The 21876-nt window shown below is 39.0% G+C and overlaps 1 protein-coding gene across 2 annotated transcripts; it reads left to right on the top strand.

Moving 5' to 3' along the window:
• Positions 1–990: 990 nt before the first annotated feature.
• Positions 991–21113, top strand: KLHL15 (kelch like family member 15). Of its 2 annotated transcripts, XM_062488082.1 has the most exons (4): positions 991–1061; positions 1262–1372; positions 8517–9228; positions 17589–21113. In XM_062488082.1, the coding sequence occupies exons 3-4, from the start codon at positions 8524–8526 to the stop codon at positions 18696–18698; spliced, it is 1815 nt and encodes a 604-aa protein (XP_062344066.1). In that variant the 5' UTR covers positions 991–1061; positions 1262–1372; positions 8517–8523; the 3' UTR covers positions 18699–21113. The 2 variants fall into 2 exon arrangements, with proteins under 2 accessions (XP_062344066.1, XP_062344067.1); XM_062488083.1 differs by lacking the exon at positions 1262–1372 and having other exon boundaries at positions 992–1061.
• The last annotated feature ends 763 nt before the right edge of the window (positions 21114–21876 follow it).

Below are 21876 nucleotides of genomic sequence, written 5' to 3'. Positions count from 1 at the left end.
TGCATGAGTGAATGAGATGGAATAGTAAGGAGTTGCAAAGCCGTGAGAGGTCTGGTCATTGGGATGAAGGAGTGAATGGGAGGTTGATTGTATCAGAGGGAGCAGTAGGTGGGCCGTTGAACAGAGTGGGAATAGGATTGGGAAGTCTTTGTGAAGCACAGCATAGAGTAGCTGGTTCATTGTGTGAAAGGTGCGAAAGACATTCATATTGGGGGTGGCAGCTATAGAGAAAGTACACTTGTTTTATAAATCAAGAATGGGGAGGGGATGGTACTGAGAGACTGAAAATAGGCTGTGAAGGGGATGGAAACAGCAGTAAACAGGGAGAGGATGGCACCTGTGGCCTACTATTTAAAGCAATGGGTGACATAGAAGGGGAGCAAATATTTTGGGGATGTTAGTGGCAAACTAAAGGTCCGGGTGGGTTACTTAATTTCTTACAATAAAATCAGAATTTGCCAGGCAAAGGCAAAATAGCGAAAGCAAAGGGGTGATGTCTGTGCTAAGGCAGAGCCCTGCTCACCCCACTCAGGGCTGTGCTCCTTGTGTGCAGTTTTGTTCGCTGCTTGCTCTGACCCCTGGGGTTCTGGTGACCCGGTTCCCACGCCGGCTGGCAAGGCAGCCTGCGGAAAGCAGGGAGCTGGGATCAGCCCGCACACCTGCGGCTGGCCGCTGTCCGGGGCGGAGCTCAGCCGGCACCGGGCTGGGGTTGCTGTAGCCCGGGGCGGGATACAGCGCTACACCGGGCAGCTGCCAGAGAAAACTGGGAGCTGCCATAGCCTCAGAGAAATTGGCCGCAGCAACACCGACTCTCCGAAAGAGAACGCGTGTGGATGCGCGTCCTCGCGGGCCGGACGCACAGGATGCTTCTCGGTGTCGCTTTCTCCGGCCGTGCTCCTCGGGGCGTGCCGGGGCTCCGGGGGCCGGCGAGCGGGGCCGGCCCGGGGCGGTGCCGGTGCCGGGGTGCCGGTGCCGTTCCTCGCAGGTGCGGCGGAAGTGACGGCCGGCGCGGTGCTGCCGGGGGAACATGGCGCCCGCGGCCGCGCGGGGCAGCGCGGAAGGTAAACAAGCGTGAGGGCGGCGGGGACCCCGGGGGCGAGGCCGGGCCGGGAGCGCCGGTGCCCGGGCGGCGCGGCGGGGGCGGCTCCCACCTCCTCCCCGAGCGCGGACGGCGGGAAGGAGGGAGCCCAGGATCCCCCCTTCTTCCTCCGCCTCCTTCCCCTCCTCCCGGCTTCGACTCAGCCATTGCCCCTCTCCGCAGCCCCCCGGCGCCTCCCTCCGCCGCCCCCGGCTGTATGGTACGCGGAGCCAGGGCCCCTCTCCGCCGCTCCAGCGGGAGGAGCCGCGTCCTCAGCACCGCCGCTGCCGAGAGGTGGGTGAAGGATCCCCCGGGCCCTCCCGCCGCCGCCCGTCCCATCGAGGGCGGCCCGGGCGCCCTCCTGGCCCTCAGGACTCTCCTCCCCGGGCTGGGGGGCGGCGGGCTGGGTGCCCGCGGGGAGCGGGCGGGCTGGAGCGGGGATGGGGCACGGCCGCGCCGGGCGGGCGAGAATGCCTGGCGGGTCCGGGGCGGGCGCAGCTCCGCCGGGCCCCTCGGGTTCCTGCGGCCGCAAGTGGCGGAGCCCGGGCCTGCCAGCTCCGCTTGCCGGGGAGCTCGGCCTGCGGGCTCCGCTCGCAGCAGAGAGGGGCTGAACGTGCGAGCGGACAGGCTGAAGTAGGTCATCTGAGTTCCTGCCCCGAAAATGGCCATATCTACTTCCCCCCATCCCGATCGTAGCTGATGGCGAAAAAAGTATCCGTGATCTGAACGAGTAGAGCTGCCCAGTGTTGGTACTGGAGCTCTGATTTCTTAGGTGAATGCTGAAACGTCACTTAAAAATTGAAACTTCTCACCTTTTTATTGTTTGGAGTTTGGGATTTTTTCCTCCCATTTGGAAGAGGAATAGGAGAATCGTAGAGCTATTACTGGATAAAATGACAGAACTGAAGTTTGGCTTCCTGTGGACTTATTATATAAACTTGCCTGTAGAATAACCCAGCTCTTGCACCACCATTGCCCCAGTTCACATTCAGATCCCCTGAGCATACCACCATGTACCAACATACTTCCTGTCTTTTCCCTTCCATCACCTAGCAAATGTGCTTAATTTCTACCACATGTCCTATAAACTTTCCCACTGACACATCTCCTTTCACTTTCCTTAATTATACCCCGTGGCTGGTTTGGATCTACACGTGTTGATTTGCCTTTCAGCAAGCAGAGCACAGCAGATAACCATTGAGCTCATACTGGAGACCTCAGACCTTTTTCATTCATCTAGCTGCCAGTTTGGGGGATATGTGTAGAAATTAAATATGTTTGAGATTTCTGTCTTTTTGGTAAGTGAGTTTGACATTTGGCAGTGAGGTCAAATCCTGTGGGTCTTGAACAAAGGGCACAATTAATGTCATGTTCTCAGAAGGTGCTAGGAGTACTTGCTAAGTTAGCAATAAAGATACAGATAACGAAGAGACAAATGGAGGAGGTAGTTTAGCAATTCTAATTTAGATTTAAAATATTTTTATTAATATAGTTTAAATACTACTTGTAGCTCATTCCTATCTTGCTATGCTAACAATTTGTGATAAATCACAAAAGATAGCGTTTTTTTGTTACTAACAGATACTTAGCTTGCTGCTTTTCTGCATAAAATAGACTATCATTTTCTTAACAAAAGTCTTCACAGTGAAAGAATCATGCTTTATTCATATCTTTTTCTTACATCGTAAAAGATTAATCATTCTAAAAGACACAAATATATGTACATATATATGTGTGTATGTATGGACTGATATTCAGGATGGAGCAGTCCTGTCCACTTTGAGAGCAGTGGCTAATCTGTAATTTTCAATACTGTCATCATTCAGCTTTTAGGTATTAGTGATACAAGTATTTCCAGTTAAAGATAATTCTCATTTTTGTGGATGTACCATCTATTTTATACAGGGCACCTGTTCTGGTATCAGTAAATGCAATTGAAAGAGCATTGAGCTGAGCCTGCTCTGTTTGGGATCAGGTTTTTTTGTACAGGTGGTGTGACGCAGTGACCTTTTAGACAGATGGTTCAAGCTATCTTAGTGTCTGTGAAGTGCAGTTACAGGTTTTGGCGCACTTGGAGTGAAGAATAACCATACTGAGCTGAGGCGCAGTCCATGCTGAGTTTTAGTAGGTTTGGTTGTAACTAGTTCTGATGCTTCTGACACAGCCATAATGATACAAAGTGCTGCTGTTGCTAAGAGCTGACTCAGATTGCTCCCGGATAGCAACATGGGCTGAGCTTGTCAGGGGAGCTGTCCTGGTCGCCTCTGTGCCCCTAAGAAATGGAATGTGGGCAGCTTTCAGGAGCAGCCAAGGTTTAATTTCTGAAGTTCTGGCTGTCTGGTTCCTCTGACTGGTGGTGATTAGTAAGCTCCTAATTTCTCCCTTCTCAAGTAATCCAGTGCTTTTGGAATTCTTGAGATGGATTGGGTGAAGTCTTAAACATGAACATACCAATGTATTTTAAATAAATTGTTTCCCAAATTCAGTGTACTAATTACAAAGGATTTTTAGATAAGACACATGGAAACTACGTGTATTTCTTTGTTCCCTGTGTTTGCAATTGTAGCAATGGAAAGTTTTGATAGCCACTGGGTGTTGATTTATCCCACATTACATCACTCCTGTTGCTGTTAGTGGGGGACTATTGATGGACAAATTTAATGTTTTTAGTTTTAAACCATGTAAACAAAGGTTTAATTTGGGGGTTAAGTTACTTATGCTGTGTATGTTATAATTGCATTCACTCAATACATGGCACTGCATTCAAAGGCCCAGGCTTCAGCCATGTATGCAGTTGTGAATGTTTGCAAATGTGTTCAGGTACTTGTTGTATTTTCATATGTGTGTGTAACATTTGACTATGGAGAAATGTTCTTTTCCTTCAAAAAAGTGTATTTACAAAACTAGGGTCAAATAATTCTGCTCTAGATAGCCTTTGCTGTGCACCTCACCAAATAAATCATGCATAATGGCTTTTAAAATTTACATTTAAATGCATGCATTTGGTGGATGGAAGAGATTACTGCATTTTAAGCTCCATTTTAGTACTTTGTGTAACCAAAGCATGGTTCTGTGTGTCTGCTGAAATATCTTTATGGTGTAACTCTTAGATAATAGTGCTTTATTATGTGAAAATTTATTGTTCAGCTTGTCCCCAAAGGTGATTTCTTAGAATATTTATGGGATAGGTAAAATGAACAAGTACTCTATAATCAGTAAACAAAACAAATCTTCCTGATTCTGTCTCAGCATCCCAAATGAATTGCTAAAGAACAACAGTAAAGGAAAGCAGAAATTTTCCTTTGAGCTAGTGTGCTAGACTTGGTATTGTCAATACTTTCCTAGAACAATGAATTTCTGTCTGTAGAAAATGCATATAAGCTTACATATTACATAAAGACACATATCCAAGGGCCCTTTTTCAGGTAGTACTGCTTTTGGAGAGATTTTAAATCCAGGAGGGCATGAGTCAAAAGCAGATATTCTGTAACTTGCTTCTCAATAGCCAGTGCATTTAGACTCCATTTCTTCTGCTGGTGACTAAGAGCCTCAGACACCCTGAGGAAAGACTGTTCTCCTTGTTTAGCCAGAAAAGCAGTCTGGAGTAGGGTTTTCAGACTTTTATTACAGCTGCAGAATAAAGATGAGAAATCAGTGTTCCAAGTAAGTGGTTTTACAGTCACAGCACTGTAGAATCTAATGCATTACGTGCTAAAGGAGGGAAAAATGTAAGGAACAGCAAATAAGGTTAAATGTATTTCTCTTCTGGCTTTTCAGCAGAGTCTTACTTCCTGTGCTGCATTACCCTGATCAGCTCTAATATGTGCAGAACAATAACAAATGTCAATATACATTGCCCCCCACCTCCCCTCCATTGTTTATACATTGGAATTTTTTTGTTTCAGTTTTCCTATAGACCACTGCAGGCTCCATGCCGTCCTTTGGATTAAGTGTGCTGCTGTGATTTGCATGCATGAAGAAAATCTTAACTGAATTTTCCATTTTTATTGAAAATATGGAAAAAAAAATATGTATTGTCCTCTGGGAAATAACTGCAGCATTTGAATAGTGCTTAGAATTACATCAAAGATTGCAAGTCTGTGTGTGGGAGGAATGGCATAGCTATGCTTTAGAAAAATTACTTGGTTTGAGAGTATTTTGTATTGCTTTTTTTAATGTTTGAACTACCACATTACTATTTGCTTTTGACGATGGATGTTAGCTTTTGAAATGAAGATTTTTACCAGTTAAGCATAATATGCATTTAATTACCTACTTTCCCGGTTTTGGTACTATTTTAACCCATTTGTATCTTTGCACTGGCAATACTTTTTTTGTTGTTGTTTTAAAGAAAAAATTATCTGCTGATAATGTATATGGTTTTATGCCAAGAAAAGGATATTTGCTCCTTTTAACTAATGCAGGAAGACAAGTAGTCCTTTTGCTTTTCACTCATAGAATTCTGAAGCTTCTTTAGATTGTGTAAGGAGAAGTCTTACTGGTTTTGGGTCTACTTAAGTAATCCATTAAATGCTTGCTGCAGTTTAGGAGGAAAAATACGTTGATGTTGAAAACTGCAGATTTACTAAAAGTAATATCAGCAGGAATGTGAAAAGAGGGATTAAGTGATTTAAACACCCACATTTTAAAACATTCAGAAGTAATAATTTCCAAGTGTTGACCCCTGTATGATGTGAGATCCCATTATTTTCAGATGAATATATATTGCTTCTGTCACTTGGGGAATGTTGCTTCATTTTTTACTTTTTGTCCCATGATGCAATGTTGTGTTATTCTGTTCTCATTCTCACATTTGCAAATCCCAACTGTCCCTTCTAATTTTTAACCCTGATCATTGGCTGACCCAAGTTTTAGTTGGTCTCCTAAAGCACTGTAACTTGCACAGTTGTGCTGTCTGAGAGTCCTTGTAACCACTGAACCTCTTGGCTCATTTCAGACAGCAGTGAGAGTTGTTTTAAGTTGCTGTATGTTTTATGAAAATGAGTGACCCGTTTAAAGGCAAGTGATTATTAAATCTCTTGAACAGGAATGACCGAGTATGACCTCAGCTATTATTAAACATCAGAGAACTGGGGATGGGAGGAGAGGAGTTACGAGTGCTTTGATGAAAGACAGAAGAATATTAGTACTTACCTTTTTATTTGATATCAGAAATCCAGTTAGAAAGTAAAATCCTGTAAAGTCAGGCTTTATGCTTCCTCTTCAGTTGGTTGCTTCTTTTTGAGGTGGTAAGAACTAGTGAAGTGGTTCTTTCCTCATCTGCTTTTGTGCAAGAATTGGCAACAACTAAAACATATTTGATGGTAATTTTTATTTCTGGTAGGCATTTGATGCTGAGGAATAAGAGACTCACAATATGAGGTTCCAGAGCAGTTTGCATGTTTCTCTTTGTTTTCAGTGACATTGAATGGAAGCTGCTTTCTTGGATACTGGTGAGAAAGTGATTGGATTGTCATCTTTTTGATCCTGCTCTTACTCTCAGGAATTTGAATTTAGTGAGAAGGTCTTAATTGTAATGAACACTCCCAGCACTGACTTTACTGTGCACAGAACCCATCATCAGGCTTCAACATGTGGGAGTGGTGCTAATTTCATGAGGTGTGGCTACAAACACCCACTCACCAGTTCAGCTTTGCAAAGACAAAGGGTATCTCCAGTTTGGTTTTCCAGGATATGTGCTGAGGAGTGAAGGAGAGGAGATGATTAACTATTGATGAGTCTAATGAAATGCATTCCTGTTACAATGGTAGCAGCCAGAAGGTAGTGCTTGAGGAAGTGGGGGTAAGTGATAACTGCTCTCTGAGGCTGTGAAATACGATCCTGCCTAGAGTCACTTCCGGGTCCATATACTTGTGTGAAGTGTTATGACATTGAGAATCTACAGGTTTTTCTAATGTGTTGATGTTATTTAGCTTGTCATGTGGTTTGCCAGTACCAAAACATTATTAGCTTTATTTGCTGTAGAAAATTCAGAGTTAAATGCAACAAATATCTGAGGGAAAGTTGAAGTGTAATTTAAGTTGGGAAGAAGTGGAACAAAAGTAGCTGAACCAATCCTAATAGTAAATGAATGCCAAGTAGGGAAGCTGTTGCTCTTTCTCTCTCTTCCTGCACAAGTATGTGTCCTGCCCTCTGCATCAGGTCAGTTCTTGTGCCAAAACCCTACAGTGTCAGGTCAGTAGTCAGCTCATTGGGAAGCAGAAAGATTTCTAGTTTTGAGGTTTTCTATGTGCTGGGGAGAAGGGGTGATCGTGTTTGTGTCATGTGTCTTTTTCGTGTCTGTCCTCCCTGCTCTTAGTTTATTTTTTAGTCATGTTTTTTGAGTTGAATTGACCTTCTGGAGAAACCAAATGAACACCAGAAATGGCTCAAAGTAGGCAGCAGAAGCTCAGGTTGTGGAATGTGACAGAGAAGGAGAATGGAGTGTGCTGTGGTCATTTGATGAACTGTTAATTGGTTCAAACTGTGTTGTGCAACTTTACCCTACCTAAACCCAAGGAAATTGAGAAACATTTTGAGAAATTTCTGGATTTTGAGTAGGTTTTTATTTTGATAATTGATTTTACTCCAACAGGGTAGGATCCTGCTACTCTCAAATGTTTTTGGTTTATTTGCAGTTTAATTATAACTTGCATATATGTAACACCATATCTGCAAATGCTTAATGAGCAATTAGGCTTCACTAAGCTCATTAAACAGAATATTATTTTTTGTAACCTATTCTTGTCAGTGCTTCTTGTTGCCTTAGTATTTTGCACTTCATAAATCTCATAACTTAATATTAATCACTATAGTAAGAAATGGGGGAGAACATGATGGGACTGTGTTTTTACAGGAGAAATGAAGCACACAATCTCAAATAGTAACTGTGGAAATGTTCATTTTCCTACAAATAACTTCCGAGTAAATTGACATAGATTTTAAAACATAATAATTTTTTTTTTTAGATCATACCATGTACAGATCTACTGAAGCTTGTTTCTGAAGTTAAGGAAGTTTGGTTTCCTTTTTGAGACCTTTGATATTCAAGAGTGGGTGTTTTATTGCTCCCCTGAGATAAATTCTTTACAAAGATTGACAGGGAGGAGAGGAAAAAGTTTAGGGTTTAGTTTAGTTTATTGTATGACCATGAATTAACTTGGAGTTATGGAATCATTTTGACAGTATTGCGTAGTTACTTTTGTTCATTACCCTGTCTTTAAAATGAGGATATTTGGTTTGGGGAGAAATATTTAAAGTTTGTCTTTTAAGTTATTTCTTAAGTTGATTTTTCAGCTGTAGAGAAACAGAAAAATTGATGAAGACTTTCAAGTCCTAATCAAAGCCATCTCAGTTAGGATTTATCTGGTAAGGAAGGGCTTGTAATATGTTATTAGAAGTTATGATTTATTTTTATTTATTTTTTTCTTCCCCCCAGGTGATTCATGGCAGGGGACGTGGAAGGGTTTAGCTCCTCCATCCACGACACCAGTGTCTCTGCAGGATTCAGAGCACTGTATGAGGAGGGATTGCTTCTTGATGTCACACTTGTCATTGAAGACCACCAATTTCAGGCCCATAAAGCACTGCTTGCCACCCAGAGCGATTACTTCAGGATTATGTTCACAGCAGACATGCGAGAACGAGATCAGGACAAAATCCATTTAAAAGGTCTGACAGCTACAGGCTTCAGTCATGTCCTCCAATTCATGTACTATGGAACTATTGAACTGAGCATGAACACTGTTCATGAAATCCTTCAGGCTGCCATGTATGTCCAGCTTATAGAAGTGGTAAAGTTTTGCTGCTCTTTTCTCTTAGCTAAAATCTGCTTAGAAAACTGTGCAGAAATTATGAGACTTCTGGATGATTTCGGTGTAAACATTGAAGGAGTCAGGGAAAAGTTGGATTCTTTTCTGCTAGAGAATTTTGTGCCACTCATGTCCAGACCTGACTTTCTTTCATATCTGAGCTTTGAGAAGCTCATGTCTTACTTGGATAATGATCATCTGAGCAGGTTTCCAGAGATAGAGCTGTATGAAGCTGTTCAGGCCTGGCTACGTCACGATAGAAGACGCTGGAGACATACGGACACCATCATTCAGAACATCAGGTTTTGTTTGATGACACCATCCAGTGTTTTTGAGAAGGTTGGTGCATTTGAAAAGCAATAGGCAGGATTCATCATTTAGCTAGGGCAGCATGCCATTAAATAGGTAAGATTATGGAAGCTATGAGAAAGAACAAAATGATAGCATTTTTTTTCCTAATAAAGAAAAGCACACAAGTACTTTCCAACATCTAGAAGTGTGGTCTTTGGTTATTAGACAATAATACCTGCAGAGGCTGGAGAACAGGTATGTTTGCAGTACATGTTTATACATGATTTTATATGGAAAAGACCTTTTGAAATAAGGTCACTTGTATCTAGTTTGATTTCAGAGTTTTAACTGTTTTCTGCAAGTTGCTTCTTGCTTTCCAGAAGCTTTAGACCCGCACATGATATGTGCAGGGTGTATGTTATGACGATTGATATCAATATAATCAAGAACAGTGATGTAGATCTTCTGTGGCTTAAGTACAGGGGAGGGTTATTTACAAATGAAAAGTAGCATCTGCTCTGAAGTCTTCAGTGTTGTTGCTGTATCTTCAGTACTTGTGGTATTACACAGCAATTAGAAGTAAGCCCCGATCCTGCAAAATTAAACATACACTTGGTTGTACACAAGACAATGCAATCAAAAATTGATGGTATAAAATGTAATGATTTACTTTAAATATCAGAGGATTCTTTGTAACAGATGATCTTATAATTCAGTGTATTTCATTGTATGTAGTAAGAGTTAAAGGAGAACTTGCCTTTTCTACTTTTCTGTTGAAGAACAGACAAAATGTTTTCTAGTTCTTGAGAATCTCTGAATATTTGTTAACAGTAGAGGATTACATACTTTGTAAGTAGTTTCTCTTACAGACCAGTAACAGTGTTCAGGTTAGGAATTACTTACCTGTGTTGTTTTAACCATGTTCATTTTGTGTTACAAGATACAACTTCAACTTCTGTGTTTTTCACCTCTCAGCAAATTGATAGCAGTTCAGACCCAATGTTTTTGTTGTGCTTCTTACAAATTAATCTCCCATATATTTTTACTTCAGAATTTAGTGAATATACAGACATGTTTGTATTGGTTTTGGTGGTTTTAAGGGCCACTGCATCATCCAAGCAGTAATTCTTTTACTTATTTGTATTTCAGATTATAAGAGCTATTATTTACTTCAGACTAGTGAATTTTAATACTTTGGTTTTTTTTTTCTGTGTGTGAACTGAGTATAGGAAGTAATGATACATAAAATGTATTCCTTATGCCATATTGGACTATAGACATAAACATATTTTAGAACATTAATGTAATAGTGTTCCAATTGTTTATATTGGGTTAAAACCTTTTTAATTAGTAAGAGCTGAACTCTGCAAGATACTGTGTAGTGTTTTGTTTTAAATAGCACTTCTACCATATTATTACATCATTTAAACCCTTCAGTAATAAAACCTACAGAATTCACAAGTTATTTTTTAGAGGCTAACCTAGTAAGGCAGGAATTGTGAGTCTGCTTCAGCTATATGAGTGTTGGGGATGCAAGCTCAAACATCAAGCTGTCCTCAGTTAAATTTCTGTAAGTGCAAGTGAAAGTGTATGTTGACCTTCAGCATTATATATGTTTGGGTATAACTCCTGGAGTTGGTTTTGATAGTGTAGGTATAAATTCTGCATGGAGCGCTTCTCAGGTTTTATCTTGACAGCTACCAAATGGCCCAATAGGTACAATTTCAGTAGAGAAGTTTTTTCAGCATGCCAGGTTCTATACCTACATGTAAAAGCTTTATCTGGTAATACCCTTTCTGTTAATTGTATGTGGGAGCAGAGAAAAGCTGGTGCAGATTATGGAGTGAGACAGCTCAGCAGAGGGAAGCAGAGCTAATTATGTCATTTGTTACTTCAGCTAGGAATGCATTTGTGTTTTACTCTGGCTAGAGAATATTAAGTTATCCAGCAGGACAAGTGACAAAGGACAACCGCAGTTGGAGCCAACATCAGAATATAGAACACTTTATTTTTTTAATAAAGTCTGTTCACTGTTCTGGCAGTAACTTGGTGGGAGCCTCTTTCTTCTCTGTGTGGAATGGGGAAATAGTGGTAAGATCCATGAAGAGAATCCACCCTTTTCTTGAAGTCAGTACATACTAAATGCATGAATGTACCAAATACAGTCTGAGGTTGACTCTTCCAGTTCACCAAACTCTGTATTTGCTCTACACTGGCTGGCTTGTCATGTACTTTTGTGTAATCTTTCTAATACACATTTCTCAGATGCCTGTCGCTGTAGGATGTAAGTGACTTATATAACTTAACTTTGCCAGTCATGGTAAGGATACTTTTGTCCTCTTAAGCCATTCTGTTCCTTACAATGTTTTTTTTTTTTCTTTGGAGAAGTGTACAGTTTAATAATTAAATCAGTGAGTCTAGATTAATACCAGGAGGCTGGTGAGCATTTAGAGTGCAAAGTGAAGGTACAGCATGTTTGCTTACCACAGACTGTCATGGAAGAATGGCTTCTGAACTGTGAGTAGGTACTCCTTTTATTCCTCAGCCCTTAAAGTACATGCAGATGTATGGAGAAAATGGAAGGATAAATCAAGTAAGGATTTAGGGGATAGTTAGAAAGTAAAGGCAAAGTGTTTGGGGAAAAACACAAGTTTCACTATCCACGTTGTGATTTCCTATTTTGTGGAACATCCATAGCTCTGTAAGTCTTGAAGAAATTTTTTTAGATAGAAATTGGCATGCCTTTATCTGACTTAATCTCTGTGTTACTGGAGGCAACCATATAATGAATTTCACTGAAATACACTGTTTAAGCTCCATTTAGTTCCTGTGTACTACTCAGATTGAAATGTTATTTCGAAATCTCTGTCCTTAAAATCCATTTTTTTATGTCCAGTCTGTAAGGTTTGTTATGACTACTTGCCCATGCTGATTTATTAATTGCTATCTTAAATAAAAAATTTATTAATCACTAGGTTCATCAGCTTCTGCTGTAGAGGTAGGATGAAAACCACACTATCTTTGAATATTTGCTGTCCTGTTCATAGAAAACAATAATTTTTGAGAAGATGTCATTGTAGTTTAATGGTAGTGTGTGTGTTTAATTTCTTTTTTTTTCCCATCTACCTCCATGTCTAGTAGTACATATGTATCTACTTACACAGCTTCGTTTGCTGAAGTGTAGAATAAGAAGTGTGGGTGAAGTCAGGGGCCCCTCTTATTGCAAATAGGTGCTGTGCTTAATATTTTTGGCTATTAAGGTTACTGTTGATTTGAATAGATTTGCTAGCAGTATTTATTACGTGCTGAGCTTCTTAATTTTCACATAGAGATTGTGGACTCCACTCTGATTTGAGAGATTAGATTTAGACTCCATCTTGACTTTGACAATTTCTCTTTCCAGTTTCTAAAAAGGAGCAGCTGAGTAATCAATTTGAGGGCATTGTCCTTGCTGCACAGAGGCTGTGCCTTTCCATGGTTAGGCTGAAAATACTTAAGTGACTTCTATTCTTGCAGAATAGCCCTTCAAAGCCCTTCACTGGTACTCAGCAGTTCTCATACCAGCTTATAATTGTGATTAGAGTATGACCAGAGGTAAGTAAATGTGACAATAATAAGGATCCTTATTAGTGGAGTTGATGGATCTTTAGTGTTGATTCAGGTTAATCTCTAGTAAAATAAGTTGTTGTTTGTTCTTTTAGTAAGAATTTGGTCTTTACAAGTGTGATACAGGTACCATCATTGTTCATTGGCAAGGTGGAGCATTGTTTCTGTACTCCTAGTAGCTGAATTGCATCACACATTCAGATTCAACACTTGAGCACAATAAGTTAGAATCTTTAAAGCAGTTCTCTGTTTACATTACTAGAGATGATAAAAGTGACATTATCAACCATTGAGATTTTTCTGTGCTTTTGTTTTTGTTTGTCTTGGGTTTTTTTTACCAGTTCTACAGAAGGAAGCAAGTTAATATCCATCCCATATAGTAACATACTGAAATTTACTTACCAGGTGCACAAATAATAGCTGTTTAGTTTGGGCAGTTCAAAACAAACCTTTCTTTCTGGTTTTGAAAGCTTTTTCTTATAAACCTAAGTAACAAGAATACAAATAGAGCATTAGCTGTAAATGGTTGTATGAGGAAAATATTTTTAAAAGGCTAAATACTGAAGTTAAATGTGTTACAGAACATTTACCTTGCATTTTATTGTTCTTCTTGAAGCTTATTAATTAGCATAGTTGTTTTTGGGGAGGGGGAAGGTTGATCAATATAATGTAGGACACAGCTGGTCTTCTGTGGGGATAACTTTTCAAATTAGAAATTAGCGGGTTAATTTTTTTGTTTTACTTCATATGATATAAATGGAAGATTTGGAGATTTCCATAGCTGCTACAACTAGAAAAGCATGCATTCAGTACAGCAGAAAAATAGGCAATGAATAATCACTGCATTAATTTGGAAAGCCAACATTTTTTTTATGCAGTGCTTCACTGATTTGAAGTGAAGAAGAGAAAATGCATTAAAGCTCAAATTTACAGGGTGGATGTTTGAAATTATTTTTGCATCTTTTATTATGGAGTAACACATTTGATTTTGTCTATGCTGTTCTCAGTCTGTATAGCTGAAAGTCTGATTGTGATTGTCTGGTAGTTCCTATACTGAGATAGTTCCCATTCTCCATCTCTGGAGATCTTGCATTAGGCTGTGTGCCAGCATAACCTCTTTGAGAAGGTTTTCTCCAGAAAATTAAAGAAGGAATTGGAAAGAATGTGAAAAATGTTAAAAAAAAATTATCACATGAGCAAAGCTTTAGCACTTGGATTAAATTCCTTTCCAGAATGACTGGGCTTGATAAGGAAGCCCAACTTCTAAAATGCCTTTGAGACCCTTCAGCAAGATAACAAAACAGTTTAAATAAAAACTTTGAAAAATGCTTTGAAGCATTTATGTATTTTTATCAATTCAGAGTTGATGATGTACTCTTTAGGAATGCACATTTTGTTTTACTTCAGGGTTCGTGACAATTGCTGTACATTTCCATCTGTTTTGCCAAAATCCGTGTATTCTGTTTGAATGTTGGTAATTATGGACACATTCCTTCCAGAGCTTCTCCATTTGAACATAACAGGAAAATTGGTCTGTTAATAAGCACTTTGATAGTTGCTTATCAATTTCTTGTTGCTACTTACTTAGAGGTAGTGGCAGAGCCTACTTTTGAAAGCTGAGAGCTTTCCTTCTGCGTGTTTTGGGTGTCAGATAGAAATTCCTTCAAAAGGCTTTGGGCTTTCATCTGCTGATATTCACAACTTACGGTTGTTTTAAATACCAAACTACCCAAATTTTAATGCTTCTCTTTTTTGATTATATGTACAAGTAATAAAAATTACTCTAAAATTATTTGAAATTGTGGGCAGAGGGTTTTCCTTACTAGGGGCTGAACAGGGCTCTCAGTAGTTCTGGAACATTTCATAATGTGTGACTGAAAGTGGGCCAAATGACCTACATTGCTGTGTTTTCATCTGCATCAAGCAAGTGTGTGAGCAGTCTATACTTTGCTATAGACAGATCCTAACATCCATCCTGGACTATCATTTGAGCCTGAGGAGAGGTACTGCTCCTGTATGGCAGAGGTTATGCAGGTGAAAGGTGGATAGCTAAAACAGGGATATTTTTCCTCAACAGCCAAGTCTAGGAATGCACCAATTACTTTTTCTTACCAGAAGTGAGGTAGTAGATCACTCTTATTTTGTGGAATTATTTTTCTGCATATTGTAAGAATTGCTGGTGCTTGTGTATTTTCGTGTTCAGCTCTTCAAACTTGTGCTTGTCGAAGCTTCCCCTTCAGTCACAGAGGGGTGTTATTAACTGGGACTTGCATTTGCTCCATGATGTCTTTTTCATTTTTTAAAGGTAAGAGGTTGAGGCTTTTCTTTTGTCATGAGTGCCTTTGTCGAGATAAGCAGTAGTAAACTAATAGATTCATTCCCTGGTCTTGAGGGTGTCTCTCTGGAATTAGATATTCCTTGTTTCCTTTGGCGTGCTCTCATGGGGTGAGATTTAGGCTGTGTGAAGGAGTAGAGTGATGGGGTTGTAGGCTAATTTTAATTCCAGTTTCTGGCTGGCATTCCGATTTCTAGATCTAATAACAGAGTTGTAAATGTTGAGGGAGGAAGAAAAACATTTTATATCTCTGCCAGGCTTTACTGATATACTTCACATTGTAAGCATGTTGTTTCTGTTGTCTACCATAATTATCCAAGAAAACCTGAACAAAGATAAATTATATTTTTGTTTAATTCCAAAGGGGATAGCTCCAGTTTGGGAATACCTGAAGTAGTCCTTTTGGTTTAGAATTTGAAAGTCCCTTTTAAGGATAAAGTAGCCCAGCCATTATTCTTTGTTATTTTAACATCCTTATTATTTTTTTTTTTTGTAACCTTTATGTTAACATTTTTCTGTGCTTTTCTCCCTGCCAGCATATTTTCTCTAATTTATGATCAGTCTTTTCAGTCAGGCAAAGTATATTGTTTATTCTAACAAATACCATATGAGCAGATTTGTCTTTGTATGATATATTCTTTATTTGCAATGAAGAAATAGAGCTGTTGTTCCCAGAAATGTTTGGCTTACTCTGGGTTTTCTGTAAGTACCATACCTGAGTAAACCTTTTTGCTCCAAAATCACTTCTGGTAAAAACAGTAGAAAGAAGCTGCAAGAATAATATATGTGAGCTGCATGTGACCATCCTCCTTTTTTTCAAAGATAAGTTGAACTTGTCAAAATTAAAGTGGAAGAAACAAAAAGTGTAAATAGAAACATCAAGTCACTGTCACTCTTGAGCTATAGATTGCTTTAAAATAGTAGGTTAGTATTCTGCATTTTTTAAAAATCTGGTGTTTCAAACTGTCTCAAAAACTGTGAAAATTGTGTTCAATAATAACAGTTCAAAATATTTTTTTTTAAAAATTCTTTGATAGCAGAATATCTTAATTACTACACGAGGCAGAGATGATGAACAGATGGCTAACAAAATTGTATCGGTATGTGTTTATGGAACAAGCAGCTACTTTATTCACAAGATATAAAGAAAAATAATTTATAAATTTCTTTCCATATATGTCAAAATTCATACCACCACCCCTGAGGCATTTGTTCTTTGGGACAGAGAATAGGAGGAAGTGGGGTAAAAGATAATTAAAAATAGCGCCTGGTGTTCCCATGTGATCACTTAAAATTTCAGAGTGGCCTCCCATGTTTTTTTCAGAGCATTGCTTCTTATTTGGAGATGGTGGGTACTAAAGGCTTTCAGACTGTTGGAAAGTAATCCAATTCTATGCGAAAGAAACTGGGATTTAGGATCAAATCTGATGGAGGATTTGTGTATTTGGCAGCATCCAGCAGGTTTTTATTTGTTTTAGAAGTGTGATTTGAAATGCTATGTTACATCAGACTGTACAGGGAGAATGAGGCCTCTGAAGGGATTCCCATAGTGAGCTGAGGACAGCCTTCAACTAGATTAATTAAAATGTTCAAGACAGGAATGTGTTTTGGAGTAGTCTCGGGACCAGCCTCAGGCACTTAAATTGGCTTAGATAGTAGGAAGGGTCTCAGAAAGGAATTCTTATTTTCCCCTGTGCTTACAACTCTTATGAAACTGAGCAGGCATGGCTCTTAGGTTTTAACTTTCACCTGGGAAGTGAAAGTTCAAACCTGCCTCCGCAATTTGCCAAATAAATGCACAACTGAAGGATTATAGGTAGAGATGTTTCCTTCTTGTGTTAAAGGCATGTGTTAACATGTGGAGACTCACAGAGGGGAAAACCATAAGGTCGTTGTGATGACGAGTGGTTGGTGCAAGTTCATATTCTGAAGGAAGGCAGTTGGGTACCTTCCCTTCCCACCTCATGGCAATTAAATAGCCCTGTGAGCAGAGCCTAGCATTTGAGAGCTCGGGCTTCATTTGTGGGAATTCAGAAAGAAAACAGACTAGAGTAGACCTTGGTAGCCACAGAATGGGTGTGTAGAATGTCTTTGAAACCCAAGAAGAGATGGATTTTTTTTTTAATTTGGGTACTTTATGGATTAAGCAAAAGATGAACAGAAGGTTTTTTCAGGAGAAGGAATAATGATTTTTTGATGTGGGGTTTTCAGTTGTGCCTAATTCCACCATAAAATCTGCATATGATTATTCTGCTGAAAATATTAGTCACTGCTCTTAATCACTGAATTGCCTTCTGGATTTTGGATAACAATACATCAGTTTAAACCTACATGCATAAATGTAATTGCTCTTAAGATTGACTGAATGAAACAAAGTAAAATAATCTTCTAATGACACATAGTGATTTAGGTTTTCTGGATTGTTTCTCTTGGTCAGAATTTTAATATCTTTTAAATGTATTCATAGGTAAAAACATCAGAGTTTTATCGCTACTCCCGGCAGCTGCGACATGAGGTTGACCAAGCCATGAATTACTTTCATAGCGTTCACCAACAGCCTTTGATGGAAATGAAATCGAACAAAATCCGTTCTGCCAAACCCCAGACTGCAGTATTTAGAGGAATGATAGGACACAGTATGGTAAACAGTAAAATTCTTCTCTTGCACAAACCGAGGGTCTGGTGGGAGCTAGAGGGTCCTCAAGTACCTTTACGACCAGACTGCCTTGCCATTGTAAATAACTTTGTGTTCTTATTAGGTGGGGAAGAACTGGGGCCAGATGGTGAGTTCCATGCTTCATCCAAAGTGTTTAGATATGACCCAAGACAGAACACTTGGTTACGAATGGCAGACATGTCTGTGCCACGTTCTGAGTTTGCTGTTGGAGTGATTGGCAGGTATGTTTATGCAGTGGCTGGGAGAACCAGGGATGAAACGTTTTACTCAACTGAACGGTATGATATCACTGAAGATAAATGGGAATTTGTGGATCCCTATCCAGTCAATAAGTATGGACATGAAGGGACTGTGCTTGGTAACAAGCTGTATATCACTGGTGGAATTACATCATCTTCAACTTCGAAGCAAGTGTGTGTGTTTGATCCCAGTAAAGAAGGGACAGTAGAGCAGCGAACACGGAGAACTCAAGTGGTCACTAACTGCTGGGAGAACAAATGCAAAATGAATTATGCAAGATGCTTTCACAAAATGATTTCTTATAATGGTAAGCTTTATGTCTTTGGTGGTGTCTGTGTGATCCTGAGAGCCTCCTTTGAATCTCAAGGATGTCCATCTACAGAGGTTTATGACCCTGATACTGATCAATGGACTATATTGGCTTCTATGCCAATAGGTAGGAGTGGTCATGGTGTAGCTGTTCTGGACAAACAGATAATGGTTCTTGGAGGCCTTTGTTACAATGGTCATTACAGTGATTCAATTCTCACTTTTGATCCAGAGGAAAACAAATGGAAAGAAGATGAATATCCAAGGATGCCGTGCAAGCTGGATGGCTTACAGGTCTGCAGTCTGCACTTTCCTGAGTATGTTTTGGAGCATGTTAGACGTTGCAGCTAAAAGAGTATGAACAACCCAGTCAAATACGAAAGAGCTATACTGAAAACAATTACAAACCACTAGAACTCCTGCAGAGACATTTCCTTGTGCATAAGAACAACAGCTAAATGCTCAATAGAAACAAGATGTATGGGGAGTATACTTACCAAGTTTATTAGAAAAGATGATAGTTGGTCTGACCTTGTGAAAGCTTTATTGTTTTGTTTTTTTTAACAAACTTAATTGTAAGTATGAGAAAAAGATATATTTTTGAGTCTGCTTTTTTTTTAATAACAGTTAATGTCCACAATGTGTTCTCTTTTTTTTTAATGGCCATGATACTACTATGCTTTTGAAATAAGCTGAGTTTGACAAAATATTTCTGAAAGGAAGAGAAGAAAGATGCTATTTTCATTTTTTATTGAGCATCAAAATACAGCTCATCACCTGCATTTGGGTACAACCAGGTATAAAGTAACAAAACCAAACCATTTCTGTGTTTTATGTTGTCTTGTAGATGCTTTTCCCATTAACTATAAGGTACTCTCAAATCTACTAGGCATTTTTGTTTTCTCTTATTTACTTTGGAGAATAATTTTAACCCTTTTGCATGACCCTTTTCCTGGTTTTGGATAGTTGTACCAGTAAGTCTGCCAAAATGCAAATTACACATTTTCTACTGAATTGAAAACAAAGCATTTTTATATTCAAAACACTATTTCTATGCTGCCTTTTATTGTCTGTGTTGTGTTTGTTGGAGAGTAAAAAAAAATGTATACACACATGTGCATACACTGTAAAAACTGTATATAAATGCATCTTTTTATGTGCAGTTACAATATTATATTTTAACTAGTGCACAGATTCAGCCATATCTGTTGAATTTAAGGTATTCTTTCATGAGCTAAATAACTCAAAGTTCTTAAGTGAAACTGGAAGCCTCATTTGGTATCAAAGTATCTTATCTTTAGTATGTACTGATTGATTCAGTAACCTTAAACTCTTTATATTGTTGCTACAAAATGAACTGTTGGTTATTTGTTATTTTATGAATTATTTTTTAAAAAGAAAACTCATTTTACCCAAGATTCTTTATGTTTTCAATGTGCTGCCTAGTTTTCTTTTTTCCTTAGAATAGAAAACGTCAGTAAGCAAATTCTCAGCACTGCTGCCGCCCACAGTTATTTTTGGAACTGGATACTCGATATGCTACAGTTTATTGTCAATATTTTGCTTATACTCACACTTCACTATGAGTACTCATATTGAAGTGGTATAATCTTTTTCTTACTATTTAATTTTTAACAATGTTAAGAACTACTGTGTTTGAAAATGTGGAGTTAGGTGATTGGTTTGTTAGTATAATTTCTGGTTTTTTTATAAAAACCTACACAACTAGCTACTGACCTTGGAGTGCCTGAATATATATGGCTGGTCCAAGTGGGCTTTGACTATTCCATTGTGTTAACTTGCAGGTATAAATGACAGCAGATTGGTAAGAATTATCTGCCAAGACATAAATAATAACAGTAACTGCATTTTGACTATCTTTGTGGATGTAAATTAGCCACTTCCAGAACCCAAAGGAGAGCTCTGGGGAAGCTGAAGGCTGTCACGTAATTCCGATGCTGAAACATGAGCTGCATATTTTGTAAAATCTTACTCTGCTGTGTTTCATTTTAAGCAATAGACCTTACTTTATATGCAGCAATGCAAAACTACTTTATTCAGCATCTTCCAGTCAGAATTCACTGTAGAAAAAGGAATGTACGGTACTCAGGGAGTTCAAAAGAATGCACTTACAAAGGGACCAAAATCACCCTAAATTTTACTTGTTAAAAATAACACCTACTTGTGTAAATGAAGTTTGAAATAGAAATTTAAACAATGTGCAAAACTTCTCATATTGTGTTCCAATATCTTTGTAGGAATTATGTTCTGGGTTGAAATGTGAGTATTTGGGGGTGTATGGCAAGTTGGCAGATTTTTAGGGTTTGTTTATTGTTATAAATGATTTATTGAGTATTTTCATATGTTTTAAAAGAAAGAGGGGATGTTTGCCATCATAGCTGTAGTGATAAGTTATTTATAACAGAAGAGACTGGACCAAATACTGATATTCAGCCTTCTGATGCAGACTAGTTTGCAGCTAAATTTGTCTCTTTTATTAAGGATACAGTTTACTGAATTAGAAATCTAATTTACTTTCTTGATAGCCTAACTTAAAGCAAATATGGCTTACACTAAAACCTCAGTTTCACTATGAGACTTGTTCATACATCACCCTGTATGGGGAGTGATAAACTGACTGGTAGGTGCTGGCTGTGTGCTGACTGTACATAGTTTATGGAATATTGGGGTGCAAGAGGAAAAAAAAACCAAGGTTGGGAGTGGGTGTTTTTTTGTTTTGGTGTTTGTTTTTTTTTTTTTTTTTTTTTTTTTGGTTGGTTGGTTTTTTGTCACCAGCTCATTTTTCAATAAGTTAATGGGGCAGCACGCTAATCCTGTGTGAGGCAGCTGTTAAGGGCACGTTACACGGAGTGGAGTACTTCACTTTATGTGGGGCCAATGCCAGTGTGGGGAGCAGCCCTGGCTCTGGATGTCTGGTGTTCAGGAGTCAAATGTCTTAGAGACATGGCCAAGACTTCATTAAAAACAATGGTAAGGATAGGGGTGTCTCAAGTTACATTTTTGAGTCTGCATTTAAGCGCCTTCTGAAACTCTGTGCACTCAGCAGCTGGCCTCTGAAGTCATTGGTGAGTGCTTACACTTGAAAAATGAAGAACCAGATCGGTTTTGGTGCTCTGCTTTTAAGCTTATATTTATCTTAAGGTGCGCAGTTCTTAAAGATCTCGTTCAGGATTGTAGTAGTAACTGTTCTGTGAAATTATAACTGAACTGCTGGTTTCAGCTTCCCTCAAGTGGTGTCTCCGTTGGGAGGCTGGCTGTAACCTTTCCAGCATTAGGGATGGTTGGAATTTGCTTGGGATTAGAATGGTGGCAATATGTGAGAATGTTTTGTCAATTTACATATCTACCGTGCTTTCATTGTTTCAGACCTGAAATATAAAAATTAGCTTCTGTTCTCTTTTGTACTGCCATGTAACTTTTGAGACAGTTACTTTGGTTACTTGGAGGGATTTTTTAATTGATTTTTTTTTTAATGTTTGCTCTTAGTATTTAGCTCCAGATAGTTTAG

Source organism: Cinclus cinclus, chromosome 2 (assembly GCF_963662255.1).
Source record: "Cinclus cinclus chromosome 2, bCinCin1.1, whole genome shotgun sequence".
NCBI classification, from domain to species: Eukaryota; Metazoa; Chordata; class Aves; order Passeriformes; family Cinclidae; genus Cinclus; species Cinclus cinclus.
This window is presented reverse-complemented; position numbering and strand designations above follow the sequence as displayed.

Excerpts from the sequence above, each read along its gene's own strand:
- KLHL15 (XM_062488082.1), top strand. The coding sequence starts at position 8,524 with ATGGCAGGGGACGTGGAAGGGTTTAGCTCCTCCATCCACGACACCAGT. Across the intron at positions 9,229-17,588 it reads CATCCAGTGTTTTTGAGAAG|GTAAAAACATCAGAGTTTTA; the intron begins GTTGGTGCATTT and ends ATGTATTCATAG.